The sequence below is a fragment of the Numida meleagris genome, chromosome 4, assembly GCF_002078875.1.
Source record: "Numida meleagris isolate 19003 breed g44 Domestic line chromosome 4, NumMel1.0, whole genome shotgun sequence".
Classification (NCBI taxonomy): Eukaryota; Metazoa; Chordata; class Aves; order Galliformes; family Numididae; genus Numida; species Numida meleagris.
Window position 1 is genome coordinate 94,148,086 of NC_034412.1, and position 24,653 is coordinate 94,172,738.

The 24,653-nt window shown below is 36.9% G+C and overlaps 1 protein-coding gene across 6 annotated transcripts in view; it reads right to left on the reverse strand.

The window, feature by feature from the left end:
• CTNNA2 (catenin alpha 2) overlaps positions 1–24,653 on the reverse strand; it is a 457,330-nt gene that overhangs the window by 107,988 nt on the left and 324,689 nt on the right. For all 6 annotated transcript variants that reach the window (XM_021395891.1, XM_021395885.1, XM_021395886.1 and 3 more), the window contains one exon: positions 3,480–3,560. In XM_021395891.1, coding sequence (XP_021251566.1) covers positions 3,480–3,560 — 81 coding nt within the window. The remainder of the gene's footprint in view (positions 1–3,479; positions 3,561–24,653) is intronic.

The window sequence follows — 24,653 nt, forward strand, 5'->3', positions numbered from 1 at the left end:
ATATGTATATGTTTATATTTGAAGTGAAATGCTATAATAAAGGATATACTCACTGTCAAAAGGAAAAGTTGAAAATGCTAAAAACATAAATATGACTTTTTAGTAGTTTGAATTTTTATTATCTTCAAAAATTATATTTCTGGATAAACACACATGAATTTATCATGCTTTTCCATTTTAAAGAAAGAGAAAATTTAATGTTGAATTTTTCTTTCATCAAGTATTTCTAACTAACTTTAGTAATAATATATAAATGAGTCTGCAGGAAGTGGATGCATGGTCCTTAATAGCTATATTAGAGCAACATTTCCAGTTGAGCTGAGAATTGTTGGTAAAAAAAAAACTCTTTTCCCTGTGATTCCTTCCACTTGGATGCATATAAAGTATTAGTCTGGCTTGAATGGACAAAAATGAAGAATTATTTGATTTCAATCTACTGTATAGAGTACAGCAGACAGGCTGCACTGTTAAAATTAATGGCAGTACCGATATCTGCTCTTTATGAGAAAACTAATGCTTTTGGTTATTGTACCTTGTGGGGAAACTGACTGGCTAACACTGACTGAACAAGCTCAGGCGATGAGCTGGAACAGGACATACGGAAAAGGATGAGAGCAGCAGGACGGGAGGCAGCGGCACTGACAGGTGGGACACCAGTGGTGGTGACAGCAGAGCAGCTGGTGCCCTGCTCACACAACTCCAGATGATCTATGGACCGTGGTGGGCCTCTCTATGCATCCAGTTTGTGCCTTAGCCAAATTCTTTGGGGTGTCCTTCCTGCTTATCCCTGCTTATCCCTGTGGTGTCAATGTCACCACAGAGTTGCAGTGCTGGAAAAACATTGCGTGTGTGCTGCTTTATGATTAGATGTAGTATTTAAGGTGTTAGCATTAATATTACTATAGGATTAGTATCGCTTTTTCCCTAAGGAAAAATACAAACACACACAAAAACTGGCATCAACAAGCACCCTGCTGCTGTTCTCAGTCTAGCTTGCTGTACCACACAGTGAAGGATGTTTTTGTTCAGCTCTTAGGTTTTGCATCAGTTTTTTTTTCCTTTTTTTTTTTTTTTTTTACTACAGACTTGTGTACCAGGGGAAAAAAAAGACCCCAAATACTGCCAACTGGCACAACTTGTTTATCAGACACAGAACTCCATGCTTTTTCCAAATTGTTCTAAATGAACTAAGCAATGGCAGCAGTAAGCTATGGGCTGGTGAGACCTGTCTTCTTCCAAGAACTTATTCAGTCCAACCAATGTTGATAATCTTACTGGCAGTTTATATTAAGTTATATAGTTAGATTCTCCACAATACTTTTCCAATGCCCAGGAGAGTTTAAATGATAAGATAAAAGATGTAATTCCATCAGAATGGGAAATACTGATGTGTCTGTAAATTGTGAGATGGGATTTTAGCACGGTGTGTCCCAGCTACTGTAATTTCACGTAGCTGCATGATAATAATAATTAAAAAAATCTTGGAGATAAAGAGCTAAGTAACCTGGGGAGAGAAAGAAAAATCAGTCTTAGATGGTTGGCTGCTGAAGACTAGCAAGGGAACTTGACTACCAGGTGAAATATATATACTTTCTTCACTAACAAACACATTCTGTAGATTGTCCAGCTTGACGGTGGTAACATTAAGCTTCATAAATCTGATCAACAAGGCTGCTTCAAAATGGATTAATTAAAAACGAAAGGCATTATGGTATTCAAAGTTCGTTGTCTCTACTATGGTTAAGCCCAAAATTGAAGGACTGAAAGAGTGTAATGGTGCAATTTCAGCTTTGGTTCGTTTCTTCTTCACCTTTAATCCCTTCTCCCCAGCCACTTTAATGGAGCCCCCAGGGGCATCCACATCTTGCAAAATTTAGCAGGGGATGCGTAGGCAGACCTGGGTAGATGTGCACGTTTCCTATACATTTGATTATGCATAGGACGAAGCACAACATTGATTATGATCCTAAAGCAGACCTATTCATAGTCTAAATACACACTGTTGAAAGACTCTATCTTCCTATATCTTCCTAGCACACTTAGGATCTAATCTTTATTAGTTTACTAGAGACTGCCACAATTTAATAAACATTATACCTATGTGATTAACAGTCATAAATATACAAAACTATATTAAATAATTCATCTCTATGCAGGAATCTATTTATGTATGTGCTTCACTTTACCCACTTACAGAGTTTCAACATTTTTGTGATTGAATTTAACACCCATGGGGCTGAATATACGTGAGAAACAGAGAGTTTATTGAGAAAGGTGCCATTTTCTTATCACGTTTTGGAGTAAATTTGGCATTAGAGATGAGTAATTCAGACAACTGCTGAGAGCATCACACAGAACAGTAACTCATGTGTTAGTCTGATACTTCCTTCAAGCAATAAGAACAGAGGTGGGAGGCAACACATGGTACAAACTCCACTGCAAAACCTAGGATCTCACAAATTTGGAGGTCAGAACAGCGGAGATCTTTCTTCTCTCATTAGCTGAGCAACAGATGTGATGCTAGGCTTTATGCAGAGTTATGATTCATGTTGTCTGTAAGTCCATTGCAAAATTTTTATTGTTTAGAGAAATAATCGCTGAGAATATTATCTTCAAACACATTTGCTGAGAATTCAGGGCAAAATGAAAAGAGCAGGGTACTGTTTTGAAAATGCCTCTTTCTGAAATTATTGAGTTACAAATAGGCAACTGGAGGTACATTTAAGGCCTTGCTTTGTCTTGCTTGTTTGTAGATTTTAGATCATTTCCTTAGGGACAAGATTTGACTGGTCAGGTAGTGATATTTTTTAACAGAAAGTACAGAACTGGGATCATCTCAAAAGTAGGGAAAAAAAAAAGTAAAAAGGCAGTCTCCCCAAATTAACTTTAAGAAAGAGAAACTTTCTTAAGGATTTCTCTCTTCTGTTTTCCAATCTCTCTTCTACTCTTTTCCATCTCAAGGTTTTTAAAAAAATCTTCTAGTCTTATTCCCAACCATAAAGCTAAGAGTAAAAGTAATATGAGGTTCAAACTATGTTTTATAGTTATTCATCAGCCTTCTCCCTATTCATATAGGATCTTCATTCCATGTAATAACTTAAAAGTTCTCATTGAAATTCTTATGAACATTTTTATATTCTGCTAATTGTTATTTCATTGAAGAGTATTCATACAAATACAAATAAGCACATCTGGCAGTGTTTTTATGACTGCAGATGCTGTGAAGGCAATGAAGGTCTAGCCAATCTTCCTTGCTCCCACATATGAAGACCACTGTGTGTTACGTGTGTAATTTGTTCCAGTCTCCTTTTCTTAGTTAAGAAAATACTAGTACTTTGTTTAGTGTCAGATGCAAAGTAGTGGTGTATCTAAATAAGGCCACAAATTCCTTATGCTTATAGAGTCGCAAAAACAGTCTGAAGTTGAAAAGCATTTAATTTCTTGGCAAATCAAGAAGCAGTATGAAAAGTGTAGATTACCTGTCTTCGAAGGTCTCGTGTTTTCTTGGTCATCTTGTCAATAGCAATGTTGAGTGGGTCCCCCTTTTCTTTCCTTCCAGTCTGTTAAAAATCAAATATTGGAATTAGAGAATAACACTTCACAAAACACATACTTTTTATATAAATAGTTACAATTTATATATATATATATATATATAAAGCATTTCTTTTTTGTTAGCTTCCATCAAGGCGTTATTTTCAACACAATGTTTTATACATGTTTATGTGTGGGGGGCACAGCAGATTATTTTAAAACAAACCTAAAATGATAAGAAGAAAGATTAAGGTGACTCACTGGAGAGTTCAGAACTTTTCCAACAATAAATTATGTGCATATATTATAGCCCATGCTCCAAATATCTGCAAGACCTTTCACTATAAAGCGAATATTAAGAGCTTCTAATCTCTACCCTGCCAGGCACTGGGAATGTTAAACATGATAATAAGCAGAAACACAGCTTGAGGACAGAAGGAAAATGGTCCTTACGACTGTAACAGGAATCATAGTGGCAGACATTAGGTGCAACAGAAAGAAAACTTCCACTTAAAATATTTTCCTGCAGGAAGTCTCAAAGCAAAGATCCTCACAAAGGATGATGAAAGGGAGGTGGGGGAGGAAGGAAGGATAGCTTTCTATGGCTAAAAACCACTGAAATATATACTTTTAGGTTCCATGGCACAAAGAGCATTAAGTGACTTTGTCAGCTGTATTACCTTTCCCTTAAGAGAATACTTCTTCTCTCAAGATTTGTCACATCCCGCAGCACGTTGAACTCTGTTTGATAGCTTTTCATCGAGAATCAAAATGATCTTCCTTTCTTTCTGGCAGAAGTCTTTCATTCTCAACACTGTTTTCAAATGCTCCTATTTAGAATTGTTCCTTGCATACGGTTAAGAGCAGTTTTCTATTTCCTACTGAGCCTAATAGCATATGTTTCTGGAACCTGTTGAGAATTCACTTTTGGGGTGGGATGAGTCTTAAATATACCCTTTTAGTAATGATCTCTTACATGTACAGTGTTGTGTTATCAGCCCTACATGGCCACATTGGCAAGTGGCCTGTGGTCCAATCTTCTACTTTAGGCATTCATTTGAGGGAATGCCTGCTTTCCATTATTAGCTGTAATTCTAATTATGATACCGGGCCAATGGCTTTATCATCACTGAGAAATCTGTAAAACTCGTCTTCTTTCTTTTTACTTAGAAATTCAAGCATAACAATATCAATTACCACAATAATTTAGTAGGAAATATAAGCTTACTTCTTATGTTTCTAAAAAGAATCCATTACAAATTCCAGACTTAGTCATACAAAGCAGAAAAATTGCTATTTTACAAAAGGAGGCCCCTCTATAACTACAGAGAATTTCATCTTTTTCATCTTGCATTCATTCTTTGGTTGAGTTTTGCTGGTCCCCAGCTAAAGAACCATGGCTCCTTAGCCATAGTCATTATGGCACATGCTTATAGTTTCAGAGAACCTGAATTCAACCCCTGGTAGCTTGTCTGAAATGGGGCTGCCAGATGAGCTGGTCTCAGCCAGGTTCCTGGTCTATTGGAATACAAACATATTTTCCCAGAAAATTTTCAATTACTCCAGCTTTGTGCTGTGCTAGTTGCCTCAAGTATCCTTGGTAACATTAGCATTTGGGGATGCATTATTTTCCCAGTCAAATAATTAAATTTCTGTAATATTGTTTAAATTCTTCTGTTCCTTCTCCTTATTTAAGTTTTGTATGATTGACTTAGAAAGATATGTAGCTACACAAAATGTTTTGCTGGGGTAAGGATAACAGTTAAAAAAAAAAATCCAGGAATAATTTGCAAAATGGTGCAAATTGGAGTGAATATTAACACAATGTGAGCAATTAAAACAACAAACATTGTGACACTGAAGTCTGCACTGAGATGGTATTTCAGTGCTCTTAACCAAGAGAACTAGTTAGCAGTTCTTCAGTGATCTCATGCAGGGCAGATCTGCTGTGCATTCACCACTGATGTGAGATCAAGCACTTAACCTTTGGCACTAAAATAAGGGGCCGTAAAACTGTCCCGAATAGAAACCAAGGACTTCCTCCAGAGTAGTCAGTGCGAGGATACAGTGACACTGAATAAATCAGGCACCTGATAAACTGCACAGTTTATGAGCAAGAGCTCTTGACATTCCCTAAATGGTCACTGGAGGAAAGTAGAAATTCTCAGATTGACTTAAATGGCATTGGAACAGGCTGCCCAGGGAAGTGATGGAGTCACTGTCCCTGGAGGTGTTCAAGAACCGTGGAGATGTGGCACTGAGGGACATGGTCAGTGGGCATGGTGGGGGTGGGGATGGGTTGATGGTTGCACTTGATGGTTTTTGTGCTCTTTTCCAACCAAACCGAATCTATAATTCTATGAAAAGTTTGATTTATGCTCCTAACTTGGATATTTTGTATTGTTCTTTAAAGGGTAGACTATTCTGTGAGGATAGACCCATGGTAGCCTATATCTAGCACTTCTCCTAAACCTCTTTTCAATATCTTCTTGCAACTTTTTAGTCTAGTTTTAAATTATATAAACAGTGGCCCTTAAGATACATCCTATAGAGATATTCAAGACAACTGGGAGCCCTTCTGTGACCCTTAGGCCACACAACACAAACTACTGACATCCATATGGCCAGCCCCCTCTCTCCCCTCAAAACAGCAAAAAGCCTCGTCTATATTGCTTACAGGAAAAGTCCTCAGTCTGCCCAATTGTCCAAATCATGCCCCACATGCTGTCTAAGATGCTAAATGGCATAAAATGATCTGTGCTGGAAAACAGACAATCAAACCATGTGGACAGAGACCTGACTGAGCTCTCTCTATGGCAATACTTTATTAATGCACAGGAGTGCAGATGAAATCCAAGAGACACTTTTCATGTTTTGCACAGTTTTTCACTATCCAGGAATTTTAAGTGTCCTTCACCTGTTATGCATGAAATGGATTCTGCCTTTAAATCTGCATAGAAAAGACCTTCCTCATTGTAGAATTTCAAAGGAAGAGAATTTTGTTTAGTAAATCACATTATTGTAAAATAAATAGCATGGCATGTGATGTTACATAGCTTCAGGCAGGTCTGTCAAACACCATCTGCTCTGCACTGAAAATATAAGTTTATTAAAGTTTATTTATTTAAGTCGTTAAATACTGTTATATTAAAGTTGCTCTCTGATAAAATTTTGGGCTCCATTCCTAGAAAGGATATAAAGGAATTTAGCAGTTTCCTGTGTTTCCGATAAACCATAAAGCTTAGTATTGAGACTTAGAGCATTTCTCTTTAATCTTTTTCTGCAAAGGGAAGAAAGATACTTTGGAAATGGGATACAAGGGATGTAAAATCTGCTCCTGGAATTGGGTTAAAAGTAGAATACGTAGAAATGCATAGAAACCTTGGAATGTCAAAATATTGGTATTCAGATTTCCTTTGGACACAATTACCTCTATTCATGGTCGTTTCCATGGGCTCCCAACTATGGGCTGTGCCAGGCTTAAGAGGATATTGCATTGCAGTTCTCCCCTAGGCATGCAGTCCCCTCTCCAGGTCAGCCAATGTAAGATGCAGCCCCCTGAATACATTTTTCAAGAACTTTTAAGCCTGCTCTGAGAAGCTGAACAGCTTTTCAATATATCCAGTGTACACTTACTGAGTACCTGAAGAAATCTAGTTACGGTCATTTTGCTCTAGTAACTGCTTAGAGTCACAACCACTGTCAAATGTTCTTGAACAATAAAACAAGTACAGAGTAAAGTCATTTATTCCTTATATTGAGCAAAGACTATAAAGATTCATAATTAAAACTGTGTAGTATTAAGGTAAGTGCTTAATTAGACAGGGAACTCCAACTCCATTATGTTAGAAAGAGAAATAACAAACTAAAAAAGGTTTGTTTAAACTTTGATTACAGAAAGAATTACCAGCATCTGCTAGAATGATCTCATCTAGGATATAACAATTTCTCTTTTGAAAAAGAGACTTTTTCCTCCCTCATTCACTTCTTTTAATAAGCTGTTCCTAGTTTATACTGTTAGAGTAAAATACAAATTTCCCTAAATATTTTCACAACTGTTGAGGCCATTTATGCCCCAATATTTGCTCATTACAAAACTCAGCATAGGGTACTTGATAGGGCATTGTTTCCAAGCCTAGAGAATATCACGGAATCAAGATGTGGACGGTCAGGCCAACCAGACTAGAGACAGAGCAGTTTAGATGAGATACAGTCAACTTTGGAAGAAGATGCTTCAGACTGTACCTGTGTTCTCAGCTTTGAAAAATTCCAAATAACACCAAAAAGAACATTATAAATGACGTTTCAGCATATGAAATAGACAGGAATGCTGCTACCTTTATTGTTATAAAGAGAGCTAACGGATATGCTTTCATGCATCAAAAAATACCATCATCACACATGACATGCACAATCGTGTGAGATGGAAATCCATTATTTCGAGTGCATTATTAATTTATTTTACAATCAACACAGATGAACATGGCTGATGATAGTAACCAGTTAAAGATAGGAAAAAGAAATGTGCCAAGAAATAGACAAAGATGTAGCAATTGCAGGCCTACAACACAATATCACAGATAAAAAGCTACGTGTATGACTACTCAATGAGAGAAATCAGAAAGAGCTACCACAGAAATTTTTGTTCTATTCCTTTAAAATGCATAATTTAGAAGCTCAGTCTTTGAATTTATCACAAATAATTATAAAAGCCTTAAATGGTGTCAGATATTATGGGACCACTGTTTTCACACATTCCCTTGTCTTTTTTGCTGCTTTATATATAAGCCCAATGACTGGGAGAGCTCAGTCTCCTAACATATTATATGTTCCATGTCCAAGACACCCTTATTGCCATTTATCGAGTAATTTAGCCTCTAGGAGACAGGTGGAAAGATTATCTATCGATCCAAGAGCTACCAAACCTTGATATACTCTTATATTTTCATCATCCCCTAGGTAAATGGTTCAATTTTTTACAGTTTATTCAAAACTTCAATATCACAATGTTTTATTAAGGTGTAAACTGCTGCTCAAAAATATATCTGTCCTAATATTTTATTTTAAATGTTGAACAACATCGCTCTTTAAAAACTATGCTCATGTTCAGTAGTCCTTTTAAAGGTGATGAAGAGAAGCTTACTATGAAGACCGAAGAGGAAAAACATTTTGAACAACAGACATAAACTGCCTTGGTGCTTTTAAGCCGAAAGCTAGGTTTAAGCACACCAACACACGGTCTCTTTCTGACAGGTTAAGAAGACTAATTTCAGGTCAGGAAAAGGCTAACTCATATATCCCAACAGAGGCGAGTAGAGGTTAAATTTCCCTGGAAGTTGAAAACCGTAGCTGTTAGCTAGGGAGTTGGGTCAGGATGACATATTTTAGGAAAGTTGTGTGGTCCCTATATGGATGAGCTAAACAAGATATCTTAGAATATATATACATACATTTTTTTTTCAAATTGGTATGGTGAGAAAAGCTCTAAGGAACCTGGTGTGAATGTGAATCACTGTTCTACTCAGCTCAGTGATTTCATCCATTCTTTATACCCCAAAATAATATTTTTTCTTTTTAGCACTTATTCTAAGCAGCTAGATTGGAGGTTCTGCAATCATCTGCTTTCCATACTCAGTTTTTGCTAGAGGATCACCTCACATGCTATGTGTTTCCTTTTATTCTTAATAATTCCCTTTTTTCCTTGAGGAGGTGGTGGGGAGGGAGAATAATTTTGCATAAATGAGGGGAGAAAATGTTGCTTTAAAAAGCTTCTTCTACTCAAGTATTTTGACTATTGTTTATACAATAGCAGTTGCAAAGGAGAAAGGTTTGGATTCCACAGAGAAAGAATAAGAGAAATGGATCCTACTATGTATATTACCTTGCCACTTTGCAATAAAACACTGAATTACAGTCTTTCTTCAGGGCACTTCCACAGTACTACTCAGTTCTAGAATGTCATTCATTAAATAACCTACTCATAAATGTAAGTTACAGGCAAAAAGTTCTCCCTAAATGAAACAATTGCTTTCAGCAGTTTTTAATTACTTTGCAAAATTTTGACCAGATCACAGTGAGTGTAGTAGGTTCCAACACAGCCAAAAGGATCATAACTGTGCAGAAAACTGAGTAAGCCACATCCCTGCAGCTCCAGATAGTAAATAAAGGCAACAGAGCTTGAGCTGAACACCTCAGGTGAACAAATCTTGGCCTTTGCCTGGATCCAAACAAGTTTCATCTAGATCTGCACACAGTTAAAACTAAAGAAATAACTGCAATTGAATATGTATACGGATGAAGAAGAGTGTCTTTTTCTGATTTATCTACATTTTCATGCAGTCCTAATCATTGCAATATCCAAATGCGTTCAAAGGTGAGCTCGAGCAGTGTGTTTAATATTAGTCATGTGGTTTGCTCTCTTATGCTCTCGCTAGATGGAGAACTTGTGTGGAATATTTTATTTTAGTTGTTTTGTGACTTCTGATTTTTCTGTTTTGCATAATTCACTACTGCAACTATTTCTTGTTTTATGGTCAAGGATTTTAAGAAATGTCATCAATCACAGCAATTTGATTTGAAAGACCTGTTAGGATTAGAACTCGATCATACAAGGAACAAGTGCTATTATTAATTGCTATTTACCCACAATCATGCACTGGAATTCAGGCTTCCTTAAGAAAGAACTGCTTGAATAATTTATATTTATGATGAAACTAGCGTTTGCATACCATGCAAACCTTTCCCACTCTTGAGAATGAAGGCAGCAGGGTGGTTTTTTTTCCTTTGTAGATATAGATAGAAGATTTTTACATTACTTTGTATTTCTGAATTAGAGTTTCCATGATGACAATGATGAACATACAGCCCTTTTCTTCTAGGTACTAGTCAAAATTGAATTTTACAGCATCATACAGTATCAAAAATGTAGGAAAGGTAACGGATAACTGAACTGAAGGAATGCTGCTGGAGGAGCCAAGAGTGATAAACTGAGACAGGTTTTCAGATATATCCTGAAGAAATCTCTCCAAAACTTGCATAATGTAACCTATATCACTGCAAATGCAAGTGGTACAAGTCTTAGCACGCTAGTGTACTTCAGATCCTTCTGTCCTAATGCCCAAGAACTGATCTCCCTGAATCATCCTTTCATTCCTGTTTGAAGGGGAGTTGACTTTGTAACAAATTGATTTGCTGTACATTTCTTTTAGTTAAAAAACATCTTTTCCTTTGCAAAGGAATGGACTCTTTGAGTTCCAGAGAATTTGAAGAGGAAAACATCAGGTTTGTCAAAGAACAAATTACATTCTTTACATAAATTGATGCTGTTACAGTTAAATTCATATTAAAAAATAGAACTTCTGAGAGCAAAAATGTGGTTGGTATAAACTATTATAGAGCCATCAGCTCCAATGACATCACACTAATTTACACGAACTGAGAATCTCCCCGCTCATCAGTTCAATAAAACCTTGCAGATGCTTCCATCTAGCAGGTCAGAACAGTTTACCTGAGAATTCTGAATTGTTCTAATTCCTTTGCAGACATCCCCTTCTAAACGGTCCATAACAATTTCTTCATTTAACCATCAACTGCCTTCCAGCTGTAAGTTACAATCTCCTTTTAAATCACTTCTGGGTGGTTTCTTATGATCTAAAATAACTGGAGGAAAAGGAGGTAATACACATCTTTTTATTTCCCTTCAGATACAGAGGTCCATAGTGAAGAACTATGCATGTTAGAAGTGTCAAAATGTACCAACTTTACTACAAGCTCTGAGAAGAGTCCATCTCTTCTCACTGGTGACAGGTGACAGGACAAGGAGAAATGGCCTCAAGTTGTGCCAGGGGAGGTTTAGGTTGGATATCAGGAAAAACTTCTTTACAGGAAGGATTGCTGAGCACTGGAACAGGTTCCCCAGGGAGGTGGCTGAGTCACCATCCCTGAATGTGTTTAAAAACTGTTTGGATGTGTTGCTCGGGGACATGATTTAGTGGTGGGTTGTTAGAGCAGTATGGTTAGGTTGTGGTTGGACTTGATGATCTTGAAGGTCCTTTCCAACCTGAGCAATTCTATGATTCTATGATTCTATGAATCCTGGTTGGCTGCAAACAGACTTTCTTTTTTCTTCACCTATCTGAGGGAAAGGTTTCATCTGAAGACAACATTGGACCATAGCACAGGCTTTGTAGTGTGCACTTTTATGCACTCTTTTCACTGCAGACATGTCACAGACACCTCTGAGAAATTATGTGACCATTGTAAGGACATCAGAGCTCACAATGTTTAGAGGTATTCAAAAATTCTGCCTTTTTTTTTAAATGAACATACTGAAATTCCAGCTATACCTTTCTATTTACACCTGAATTTTTATTAACGGCATAGAACGGGGTATTACACAGCCTTAGAGTTCAAAGCCCCCAAATCTGGCCTTTCTTTAAGAGGCACAGAACTAGCTTAACTTTACTTACAATTATTTGAATTTCAAATATCACTGAAAAATAGGATTTCAACTAGTTGGTTGCATCTGTCACTATCTAATAGATCTTCTTGTAAGATGTGTATTGGGAATTGCATATGCATTTCTTTCTTTTTAACTGTGTCGTGCTTACATTCCTTGGATGATTCATGAGAAAACGAGGTCTTGTTTATTTCCTATCAAAAACGTGTTTAGCAACGTATGCAACTGGAATTCAACGCTATGTGAGGAGAAACTAAATATTTGTACATAGAGAATTAAATGCTTTTTCAAATTTATTGCTACTTGCTTTGCCCTTACAGTGAGTTCCCTCCTGATCACTCAGATTTTTTTCTCTGTTTATCTGCCAATCTGTTCTGAACGCTTTCAATTACAATCTCCATCAAAACAATATTTGAAATGATTTTTGCTGATGTTTTGTGCAGCCCCTGTAACCACTAATGCTTTCCAGCTCTGACACCCTACTTGGCAGCATATTGTGCAGCCTATGTGATACCAGGTTAATGCATGTGTCAGGCTTTCTCAGCACAGTGATTGTGTGTCTGGTGGCGCAGCTTTCCACCTCCAGCAAAAACCTCACCTGCAAGCCAGTGATGTGCATGAGATTTAATCAGACACGTACTGTAACTTTATCTATTGTGTTGAAATAGCAGAGATAGAGAAAAGCCTGGGAAAGGAAAAAACTCAATCCTGATTACAATAATTAATTGGTCAACTTGAGTACTGGTTTCTTTGTGTCCACGTGTTCCTTTAAAAAACACCATAACCATGAGACACTAGTGTTGAAATAAAACAAAGAAGCAAACAAACAAAAACCACCACAAAAACACAAAACTAAAAAATTTGGATCTATTTAAACTCCAGAGATATTCAAAAGAAGGCAAGAGCAACAGACCAGCTCCTCCTATTTTCACAAGGCAAAGCTGAGCCTATTCCTGTCACATCCTCAGATCAATGTGCTAAGTGATATCCATTCAAATTATGTGTCAGTTTAATCAGAGGAAGTGAAACACAATTACAGAGCATTAGTGTAAAAGCCTGCACAAAATAACAGAATGTCCATGTGGGATATCTGAAGCAAAAGTCTGCTGAAAATAAATCTGTGACATTTTCATCAACAGTCTTTATTAAACTGTTTTTTACAGAAAAACACACCAAACATCACCTTTGTAAATGCTATTACAAACTAATTAGGCATAAAATAATGCTTTGAATCTGTGAAGTGATTAGACTCCTTATTTCTCTTTTCGATTTCAGATTTTTTTTCAGCACTTGTTCTGTTCCTAGAAAAAAAACAACACTAAATGCATAAATGCAAAGACCTTTCCTGAAGTGATAACTGGTGCATTTACAAAATCTCTCCATGCTCCCTGTCAAGTCATCATGAATTTTAACATTATTTCCACTAAAAGACTGAAACATTCAGTAATCCTAGCTACTCAAAATTTCCTTGAATGTAAGCTGCTTTTACAGAAGCTTCAGATGGATGGTGGACTACACGGATGAAATGGGAGCAGAGGAGCAAAGGGACTCCTCTTCTCCCCTTGAAGACAGGGATGCAAGACTGGTGGATGTGAAAGGACAGATAAATGCAAACCTGCTTCTGATGCCTTCCCTTACATCCCCAGGTAGAATATGCTGCTATGGTCCCTGTGGTTCCTCTGACACTTTCACGCCAAGAAGCACCACAGCTCAGGCCAAAATGTACATCCAGTATAAAACAAATAGAATGTGTGAATCTCCAAAAAAGGAAATCAGGCCTCTCATTTCCCAGGTGATACTCAGTTATGAAATAAAACACAAGAGGCAGAATAATGACAATGTGCGTTGGATACAAAGGAATCTTTCATAATCTTTGCAAAACAATAACTATCTACACATAAGTATATGGAGGATATAAATATATCCTGCTCATGCAGGATAAAGCATGAGCACAAGCCCTGCATTAGGAAAGACCTTCTCCTTCTCTTTTTAAGATTGAGAAAGTAAGAGGTCTTGGACTCTACTCAGCACAGTTAATCCCCTGGATTGGCATGAATTTTCTTTTTTCAGCAAGTGCAATGTGTAATATAGGTCCTGGTACCCCTGGGTTATAAACACTTTAAATGTTCATGTTGTAAATCCCAGCTCATAGATGCTGAGGCATTTTGTTGCATTTGGCCCTTCATCTTCTTTGAGACAGATATTAATTTGACCATCCCTACCTGGTCTATAGGGTAATTGAATGACTGGCTCTGCACAGCCACACAAATGCCTCCAAAATAGTTATTCCTGTGAATGTGCAATAGGATAGGTTTGTTCTTGTGGAGTTAATAATGATGTTGAAGCTATTAATCTAAGTGACACTGCAGCCCATCTCATTGCTAATGGAAATGGTGGAAAGTAGATGAATATGCAACATTCAAAATGACTGTACAATTTATTTTCTGTCTAGCCTCTGAAAATAATTTTAAAAAAAGACAAAGTTAATCCTATTTTTAAAAATTGCTTGATACATCTTCATTTTTTTGGAACAGCTGAAATATGCAAACTATCACCAAAGGGGTTAAAAGTAAGATAGTTCTTTTGGTAGGTTGCCACCAAGACTTCTTGTAGGAAATGAAGTGTAAAAAATTTTAAAGAATGTTAAATGAAATCAGAGCAGACTGAAACCTGTGGTTCTAGTGCAAGACCTGAAATAACTTTGAAATAGATGCTAACTGGCATCTTCTCAGTTCTGATGTTCATAAATGAAAATGAACGAGCCTTCAAAGGTGCCAAAGGGAGTGTAGCTGTCCAAAGCACATTAAAACATGCTTGGATTTAGTTTATCAGCCCCAAATTTATTTATACCCTGTTAAGATATTTAGATGGCGTTGAAAATTCATCTAATGAGACAGATGTGATGGACTGGGTGATCTTAGTGCCATTTTCCAACATTAACAATTTTACAATTATCAAAAGAGTTGAAGGTCTATGGAATTGGAAATCTTAAATTATCCTGCATGTGCCTGCATGATCAATTAGCATAATTTTTTGAGGTGAGCTACCAGACTGGAGTTAATTCATTGCAGTAAATTTTGTACTGGGGAACAGTGCATGACTTGCACCAAGACTTGCATATGTGGTAGCTCAAAATGTTATCCGCAGCTGTTTAGAGGACCTTCTAATGACAGATGCATTTAGGAACTAATTGCAAGTGATGGAAGTGCCAGCTAACCTCTAACTTAACTCTGATGTTTGAAATGAAACCATTTTTAATGTATAAGGATATCAACTATTTTAAATAGCATTAAAATAATAATTTGGCTTTACAGTGATTTTAAGAGAAATTTTAGTAGTAACATCACAAATAATTCCACAATCCCTATTTATTTCCCTCCTGCTCTGTGCAATACCTTATAATTTCCTTGACATTAGTGACAACATTAGAGTTTAATAAAAATTTCCTTTAAAATCTACAGTTTCAATAAAACAACTATTACAGTAATTCTGTATGTTACGAATGCTGATGATGTACACCAACAAGAAAGCAACTGAATCCAGTCTGCAGCAACTGAAACCCAGTCTAGCTCTGCTTCTAATAGGCTGTATTTTAGTGAAATTTTCTTTAGGATGGCAATTAGTTGTAAGAGTGAGTCAATTCCACAATGATCAAATGTCTGAAGAAATTTTAGAAAATAAACAGAGGCCTGGCAGGAGAAGCTCTGCAGCTTTCCACACCGCATGATGCTTTTCACTTCAAAACTACTAAGTATATTGTAGAGAAAAAAGTTACTGTGAATAAAATGGGCTGCGCTGTGATAAGTAATTATTTCTAAAGCGTGAATTTGGTAGGAAGTTTCTCATCTTAAAGTAGTGCCATGATGCACATTACCTCTCTAATATAAAGTGAACATTTTTTTCTTTTATTTTTTTCTTTCTTTTTTTTTACTTTTATTTTTTCTTTTTCCTTCTCTTTGTTTCAGGAGCAAGCACTGGAATGAAAACTTTGTTTTTCTAATAACCTTTTATGTGGACTAATGTTTCTGGAAGAAACTTAAGGAGTTTCATAAACTCTCAGGAGATGCCCAGTATATTCTAAGTATATTTGGTTAATGCTCCCATTGTAAGGTATTTATGATGGAGACACAATCTGGGAGACAAGCACTTCTGGGAATGTTAAGGGATGCATCATAGTTACAAAAAAACTGTAAGTATTTCTTGCAAACATGCATTCCCCAGCCTTGAAAGCCAGAGGAAAATGGAGGTCATTTTAATAGAAAAGTGATGATCACAGCATGGGTTAGGAAAATATCCTTATGATGATTCTGAGAGAACAGAGGGGATTCTTGCAACTCATTAATACTTAGATGCTATTTCAACATAAAGAAATACATGAGGCTATTTTTACAGGAAGAATTTTTTTTTCTCTTGGATGGTTGTTTTTTTTTTTTGACAACTGTTATTAAAAGTTGCAGATATTGAGGAGTAAAAAGAGGAAAACCGCATAAGAATCAAAAACACTTTATCTGAAACAAAAGTTGACATAAATTGGTTGCTATGAATTCTGCATACTAGGTGGTAAAAATACTCCTGTCCATTTAAGGGAGTAAGTACATTTACGTTACAATGTTTGTGCACCATACAAGTGAAATTCAGTTCCAGATCAAAACTAAGAGGTAATGATTAAGAGGGCACTAGGCAGGGTTTACCAGCTGACAAGCTCAAATTGCAAAAAGTATTTTTCATTAATCATCCCTTTCAACAACACATAATATAGGCTTTTGTTTTATTTAGTTCATATGAAGAAGAGATTCATTGCAAAGGGATCACAGAAATGGTTATTTTCTTACATTAAATATCATATGGATTTTAGAATAATACTTTGTGAGGGCATGACTCTTCAACACTCACAGCCATTTAGGGACCTGCTCATGAGAAAGAGCAAAAGTGTATCTACAAAGCGTAAACTCATTTTTGCCTCAGTCCTGAAACAAGTTTTGAGGCTTGACCTTCAGAAGAATTTCACATGGCACTGAAGGGTTGACTAGGGTTGGCTTCAGGAAAGTATTTAACAAGTCAGTGTTGCAAAGCACTCTGTAATGATGCAGAACAAGCCTCTGAATATATCATGTGAGCTCTTCTCTGCTGAAATATCTATACATTAATAGCTTGTTCTCCAGGATCAGGAAACGTTACGCATCAAGGAGGCAAGTGGATCGAACACAATAATTTCAACGCAGGACTTCAATGCTCCCATACTCTCAAGCAAGGTAATTTTAAGGTGAAGTTAATCTGTATTTTGAGTTAAGCAATGGCCAGTGCCAAGAGATTTTAGCAACTTGCCCATAAAATAGTGAAACCACAACTGATTGTTGTAGCCCTGATCTGCACAGACAAAATGGGTAGTGGACAAACCAAGTCCACCACAAACATGTAATACATTTATAAACATTTCTGGTGAGCTTGCTTCATTAGCACCACGTGTTTGCAAAAAAACAAACAAACAAACAAAGAAAAGGAACTGTATTTTCCAAATTAACATTTCATGGGCTTCTCTTTTGGCTTCTTTAAAAATACATCTATTTTATTTTTAAATCTGACTTACAAGCATAATTTTATGAACATAAAAACAGGTAATTGCCTCCTCAAGGATGAAATTTCATTTTGTAAATAACTTCTTAAATCAACATCAGAATGTCTATCTATCAACTAATTTAGCTGAAGTGTAGAAATCTTGAGATACAGTGCTTTTATTTATTTTCTTTTTTAAAAAATGAGGGTAGGAGAATGACTGTCTATGCCAGCATTCACTTTGGCTGATGAATATCAGAGAACCTTACCATGACAAATGGTCTCTCCTAGTAAAATTTTCTATATCAAATGTCACACTGTTCTCCAAAAGTCAACTTTTTCATATAAGAAGCAAATTGTAACAATGTGCAGAAGAACACATTGTTGACTCAGAAGGCTATTTCCAATATTCCAAACAACTTCAAATTGTATCAAGAAAAAAAGAAATCTGAATAGCATATATTTATGCCTTTGTGTGTGCATACGTAGTGCTTTTATCATTCCACTATATTTTACCTTTATACAACCAAAATAAATCAAAAAATAACCATGATTTCTTGACTGATATGTTTAATGTTTTCAGAGGTAGGAAAGGCAATGACCAGTATTAGGAATTATTTTAAACATCTTATTTTTCTGTCTTCTCTATTTGTATGCTAACAGACTGTTGAAAGTGCTGAAGCACACATTAGAAAATAAAATATTAGTAATTACAGCTGTCTGCTCAGCTAGTATTTCTCCTGATTTATCCACGTTATTGTATAACCCTCAATCATGTGATCAAATCCTAATTTTTCCATGATAATTTTCCTAATGTGCACAGGGTAGATGAGCCTCATTTGTTGCTCAGTAGCTTATATGGCTAAAATATGCTGTTTGCAAAATTAACATAGAAATTAATATAGTAGTCTAAAAAAGTCACTGAATATTTCAATACATTTAGTTTCCTATAAACCAAACCCACAACTTAACTGTGAGCATATAGACTTTAAGACTGTGAGTATGGCAGAGCAGGACAGTTTCTTTTGAAATATTAGAATGTTTCTATAAGCAAAATGATGCTGTTTCAGTTGGCAGGAATATGAGGTATACAAAGCAATGCGGAGTGTCTTGGAGATATGCAATTAGCACCTCTGGGCAGCCCTGTTTGCACTTTAGAACAGAAAGAAACTCCTCAGGACTGATGGGGAGAGGGAGGAGCTGTAGTGATGCTGAAAAGATAAGGAAAGTATGCCAACGTTTAATGAAATAGAATCACAGAATCATAGAATGGCCTGGATTGAAAAGGACCGCAAAGATCATCGAGTTTCAACCCCCCTGCTGAGTGCAGGGTCGCCAACCACTAGACCAGGCTGCCCAGAACCACATCCAGCCTGGACTTGAACACCTCCAGGGACAGGGCATCCACAACCTCCTTGGGCAACCTGTTCCAGTGCGTCACCACCCTCTGAGTGAAAAACTTCCTCCTAACATCTAACCTAAATCTCCCGTCTTAGTTTAAAACCATTCCCCCTTGTCTTATCACTATCCACCCATGTAAACAGTCGTAAATAAATAAATAAATAAATAAATTCACTACAAAGTAAAAATGCCATTTTACGGAGAGAAATTCTGCAGCACAACGAAACATGGTGTGGAAAAGTATTTTCTTCTGAATACAGAATATCACAAAAGATTCTGGTTTGGTATCCTCGCAACTTGTGACTTAAACTGACCTTTAAGTTACACTGAGTTAACTGGTTTTGCTATCACTTCTGATATTTATTTCTTACAAGAAAAGTGTTATTATAATGGGTCATTTCTGCAAACCTTGAATCTAGCACATAAAGTGTGACCATGATTCTTTCCTTAGGAAATAAACCACAATAATCCAGCTGGATTTATGTCAGCCTGTTGTATAACATAGTCATGAATGCAGACTAATTTTCAATTTCTTGGGCTAGAAACCGCGTTCACCGTTCATCTCGGTGTCTGTCAGTATGTTTAGGATGGTCAGTGGAAAGCCACACTGACTTCAGCGACCACTGAAGATCACAAGCTATCTTATACAGCACGGTTATTAGTTAACACATAAATTAAACGAAAAATAAAAACTGCATCGCTAGAGATAACACAAATATTCCTATTGTCATTTCTGTTGCTCTACACTATGTGAGTTTTATGGCCACGATGACACACTAAAACAAATACAGAAATGTAGAGAAAGTTTTGGGTTTTTTTGTGAATATTTTAGGAATTTCAAACTCTGTTGGGATTTTAGTGTGTATTTTTTGCTCCATATTTTCAATAAACCCCTGCCCTCCGTATAACAAGGTCCAAAATTAATCCACGAGTCTAGATTTAAAATTCTGAAAATGTTTCAAGTTTCTTCTATGCATTTTCACATGCTATATGGTGTATTTGAGTAGTAGCTGTGAGAGTCCAGTTATGCTCTGCTTGGAAAAGGGGAACAGCAGTGGTAGGATCATCTGGGTAATTCAGCAAACTGGTAAGAGAATTTGGGAACAGATTATCTCCCACCACAAAGCAAGAGGGTCATGCCCACCTAAATCGGAAATCAAAAGAAGAGTCACTTTGTGATTTCTTGTGTGGATACAAACTGTACAAATTATTAGTTTTGGAAATAGCGCATTGCATTTAATTGAAAACTGCAATATCAGTATTTAGATACAATAATCTTTGTTAAAGAATGCGCTGAAAATGAACAGATCTGTTTACTGCTTCATAAACAGAGGGTGAAAGAGTCTGTTTTGTAAATATGATCTGCAAATATTTATTTTAAACAGCCTATAGCCTAAACATTCATCTACCCAAGTATTTTTAAATGTCAATTACTATGGCATCAGACAGCAATCTCACAGCTAAAGGATGCTTTAACCAGTTTGCCATGTTAAATGCTCTACAGCTGTAAAAGCATATCTATTAAATGTTCACCATTTGATGCAGTTGTAGGACCTGTGTTGAATTGGCAAATCAAGGCAAGGGCAACAAACTCCCCTACTGACTGCTACAATACATCATATAAATTCAGCAGGAAATTTGCCACAACTTTCAATCTTTAATATATCATTTTAAATTTCTTTTCCAAGCAACCTTGTGGAATGACTCCCATATTTATATTCCCTGCAGACAGCATTAGCATACTGTACTGAACATGATAGAGGTAAAATCCCTCAACATTATAATGGAAGTCTGAAGAATTTAAAGTCATGCAGACTATGAAAGCAAAAGAATGCTCCTTAAATTGCACCGGCTTTTTAAAAGCTAATATTGTTGTTTTGTCTTCTGCTTATTTGTCTATTGGCTTTATGGAACTGTGTTTCAAATATTTCTATGCATGCCCATCGGCTAGAAGTTTCATTTATTAAAACAAAACTAAGAACACTTTGCATGAAACAAATACATGATAACTTAGAGAAAACTTGGCGATACAGAAACAGAAGAGTTAGCTACAGCAGCTACAAAACATAAAAAAATATTTGCAATCTTAATTAACCTCCTACACTCTCATATCATCAAACCCTTTCTGTGTTCTAGGGCAGTAACCACCTACTCCCTCTAAATCACTTCGCTGAAGCCTGCAAATGCTGTGTAGCATTTATTTTCTGTTACACAAACATATGCAAATGCTTATCCATATGTATAAGCACATAGACACACCTCCAGAATAAAACTCAATCCCCTCCATCAGGGTCAGTCTCCTTGGCTTGAACAAGAGCCAGGTAGCATCCATCCCAAAGAGCCCAAAGTTTCATTAAACAGTGCCTTACGATGAGTGGAAAAGGACATACTAAAGGCAGATTATTAATAACAATAATCTTATACAGGCTAGTTACAAGCACAATAGTTTTGTCATTCATCTCCTCAGACCCTAGATTCTTACAGCCTTCCTACTTTTCCTTGCCCACATCAAAACTATGATCAAGGCTTGCTTGTATTAGGAGCATTTTGTTTATTGTTTGCTTTCTCTTTCCATAGAAATAGTCTCAAATTGACCATTTAGGTACTGCTATGAGTAATTTTGCTTACAATAGAATCAAAATTATCCTCACGATCCTTTTGATGAGCTCATTTCCTTCTTTCTACATATGCACTAAAAAAGCTGGGCTCTGTCTTTTGTGCACTCAATTATGCAGGACATTTACATCTACATGTGCTTAAGCCTTTGCTTTATTTTCACACAAGCGTAAAAGTATTTGTGCTGCTCCAGTCTGAGATGCTATCATGGTTCAGGATGCTTTCTTACACCTGCTTGCTCATCCGAGGCATTCTCTTTCACCCATGGAACAATTTGCTTGGAATTACGACAAATACCAAAGAACTCTGAGTTCTTGAACCACTCCATTAGAAATGCAGTCCCTCAAAATATCTCAGCTAAAACCTGTCCTTTGCCTTGCTGTTTTCAATTCTTTACGTTAGTGGTGCCCCCATTTTTCAGATTACTTGACCATTCAGCCTTCAGTCTCTGCTGTGGTACAGGATAAAGACAAAGTCTGATTGTGAATGGCAGGCTTCAGTGTTATTCAATGACTGTTATGACTACCTCCACAGATATATATGAATATCTGTTAAATCTGGGAACAAAACAAAATAAAATAGGAACAATTTTACCAGCTTAGGAAAACTCTGTTTTCTAAATTGAAGTCCTATATATATATATTTTTTTTCCCCAAGGATTCAGGTCATTAATGTGAGCGTTCTTAATATTTGTGCAAACAATAAAAAAATGGACACACAAAATGTAACAAATTTCACAAAATAATATCATCAGTCACCTCCGGAATGGTTCTCGTCCTTGAGAAAGATAACAGAATCCAAATGTATGGACTTTCCTGGAAATTTCCCACACACTGTTTCAAGAGACATATGTTCAAAGCAGAAATGTAGGGTAAATTTCTGGAGGGATTAAAAAAAAAAAAAAAAAAATCTGTATCTGCCTCATTCCCCCTATAGATTACTCTATTCAGAGCAATTTCTTTGGGGCACTGTATGACCTTTTCTGCTTGCATGCCTTTCTCCTAGGTACAGGGGAGCACACAGAGAAGCACTGCATCAACTCTGTGAGTCTTTCCCACCAGGAGCAGATGTGGACCTTCAGCTCAGCTTTATGTATCTGCAGACATGGACCCATATTTAACTCATTTGTCCCACTTAAATCAAGTGCTTGTTGTGGAGGGACATCCCCCACCACCCACAACAGCCTGATGCCGACTGCTCTGTGAACAAATCTCGTTTCTATGCCGATATAAGGATAGCATATTGCACTGATCAAAACCACATTAAACATCGCCGCACTTGCAAATAGAGGCAAGGTTTTAATTTAAATGCCATTTTATATTTCCATTATTTGACTTCCACACTATTACTGTCTCCCCTCCCCTTTTTTTTTTTTTTTTTTACTCAAAAGCTACTGAGTATCTTTATGTGCACAGATTTTCACGTTAACTACATATTCAGCTCCTGCAAATTATTAGGCAACATTGCAAGGTGGTAGCAAATTAGGGTTATTTTATTTTGTATATGTGCTAAGCAGGTCAAACTACATCACCCACATGCTATATTCCCCTCTGTTGTGAATAAACCCAGTACATATGGTCTTTGGTTTTTTATACCTAGAATTGCTCGAGCAGATCTTGAGGTACCAGAACAACTTTGTTCACCAGCCATATTCTCTGCATTTCTTCCCCTAGAATTACAAAGACCTCCTAGATGTGTATTCATACAACTTTTATCTCCAAAAGTAAACTGTTTCTACCAGTCCTATCAAGTTCCTGCAACTTTATCATAATATCACTACTTGTAAATTTATGATATTTCTTGTCTTTGTCTAATATTGTGTTTCTCCGTATCAATATCTTTCTGTTCTAAATCCTTCTGAATCAATTCTGCCTCTATTTTCTCTCCTTTTCTCATTACTCACAATCTTGACCTCGCAAATTGTCAGTCCCTACTTTTCTGCCTTTCACAGCCAACAGTAATTTTTCACTCTCAGTGCATAAACCATGCACTAATTCAGTTTCTCACAAACAGCCAAAGAGCTTTGACCAGCTCAGGTTTATTTTGGACACACGAATGTCTGAGATTTGCAGGAGAGGCAGAAGGGTTACAAATGTTGTCAGTACTGGTTGCTTTAAAATTCCTAATTTACAGGTGTTTTGTGTAGTTCCAGCTCTGAGATTTCATTTTGGCCCAAGAAGAACAGGAGCATCTCTGCTGTTGGCCGATTTTAGAACAAAAATAGAGGACATGGGAAAGGGAGCTTAGAGAGAGTACTGAGAGGTGGAATTTAACACATAGGATGGAAGTTCATGCCCAAAATATACATTCATCTGAAGCGGGTAGGGGTCCTTTTGGAGGCTGCAGGGGCAAAACTGCTCTCAGCAAAGCTTTCCCCATGTTTGTGGCACAGATAAGTCCAAGGAAACGGGAAATGGTGCTGAGAATTTCTCCCTCATCTGTAAGTCCTGGCAGCAAATACTTGAATTCACTTCAATTGTGAATACAAGAAGACACAATGTGTCTGAAAATATTCAACGCCATCCAGGAATGATCTGTATGCCCCATCTACTTCCCTTTCCTAGGGTAATCAAGCAGGACACATGGTACAGTATGTACATGCTCTGCAGTATCTGATTCAATGGATTTGAAGAACCCAAAGGCAATGGGACGGCTGTTGAGAACTCCTGCAAGTTTCTGCACAGGTGATGCTGGAGCATAGAAAAAACACCACTTCAGTAGAGGTGTGGCCATCTCCGACTGCAGTCCCCGAAATGGAAGCAGTAGGACTGGCTCGTATCCTACAGGAATGAGGAGCAACAAGATTAAATGAGAAGAAAGTCATAACTAGTAATAGAGCTGATAGATTTTACCACGCAGGAAAAAAATCCCTTATGCATTTAATAAGAGAGATGGGAATTGAGGCAGGGCTGGGGGTCATTTTACTTTATACAGAGCATTTAAAAGCTGAGCATGACTCAGCAGAATACTCCAGTGGAGATTTTAAGCTTTTGATATTGAAAGGACAGAGCAGAAAATCTCTGAGTCCACCCGCTGCCAGCCCTTGGCAGACCCTGCAGTGAAAGCTGATGGCTGGAAGCCAGCAGGACTG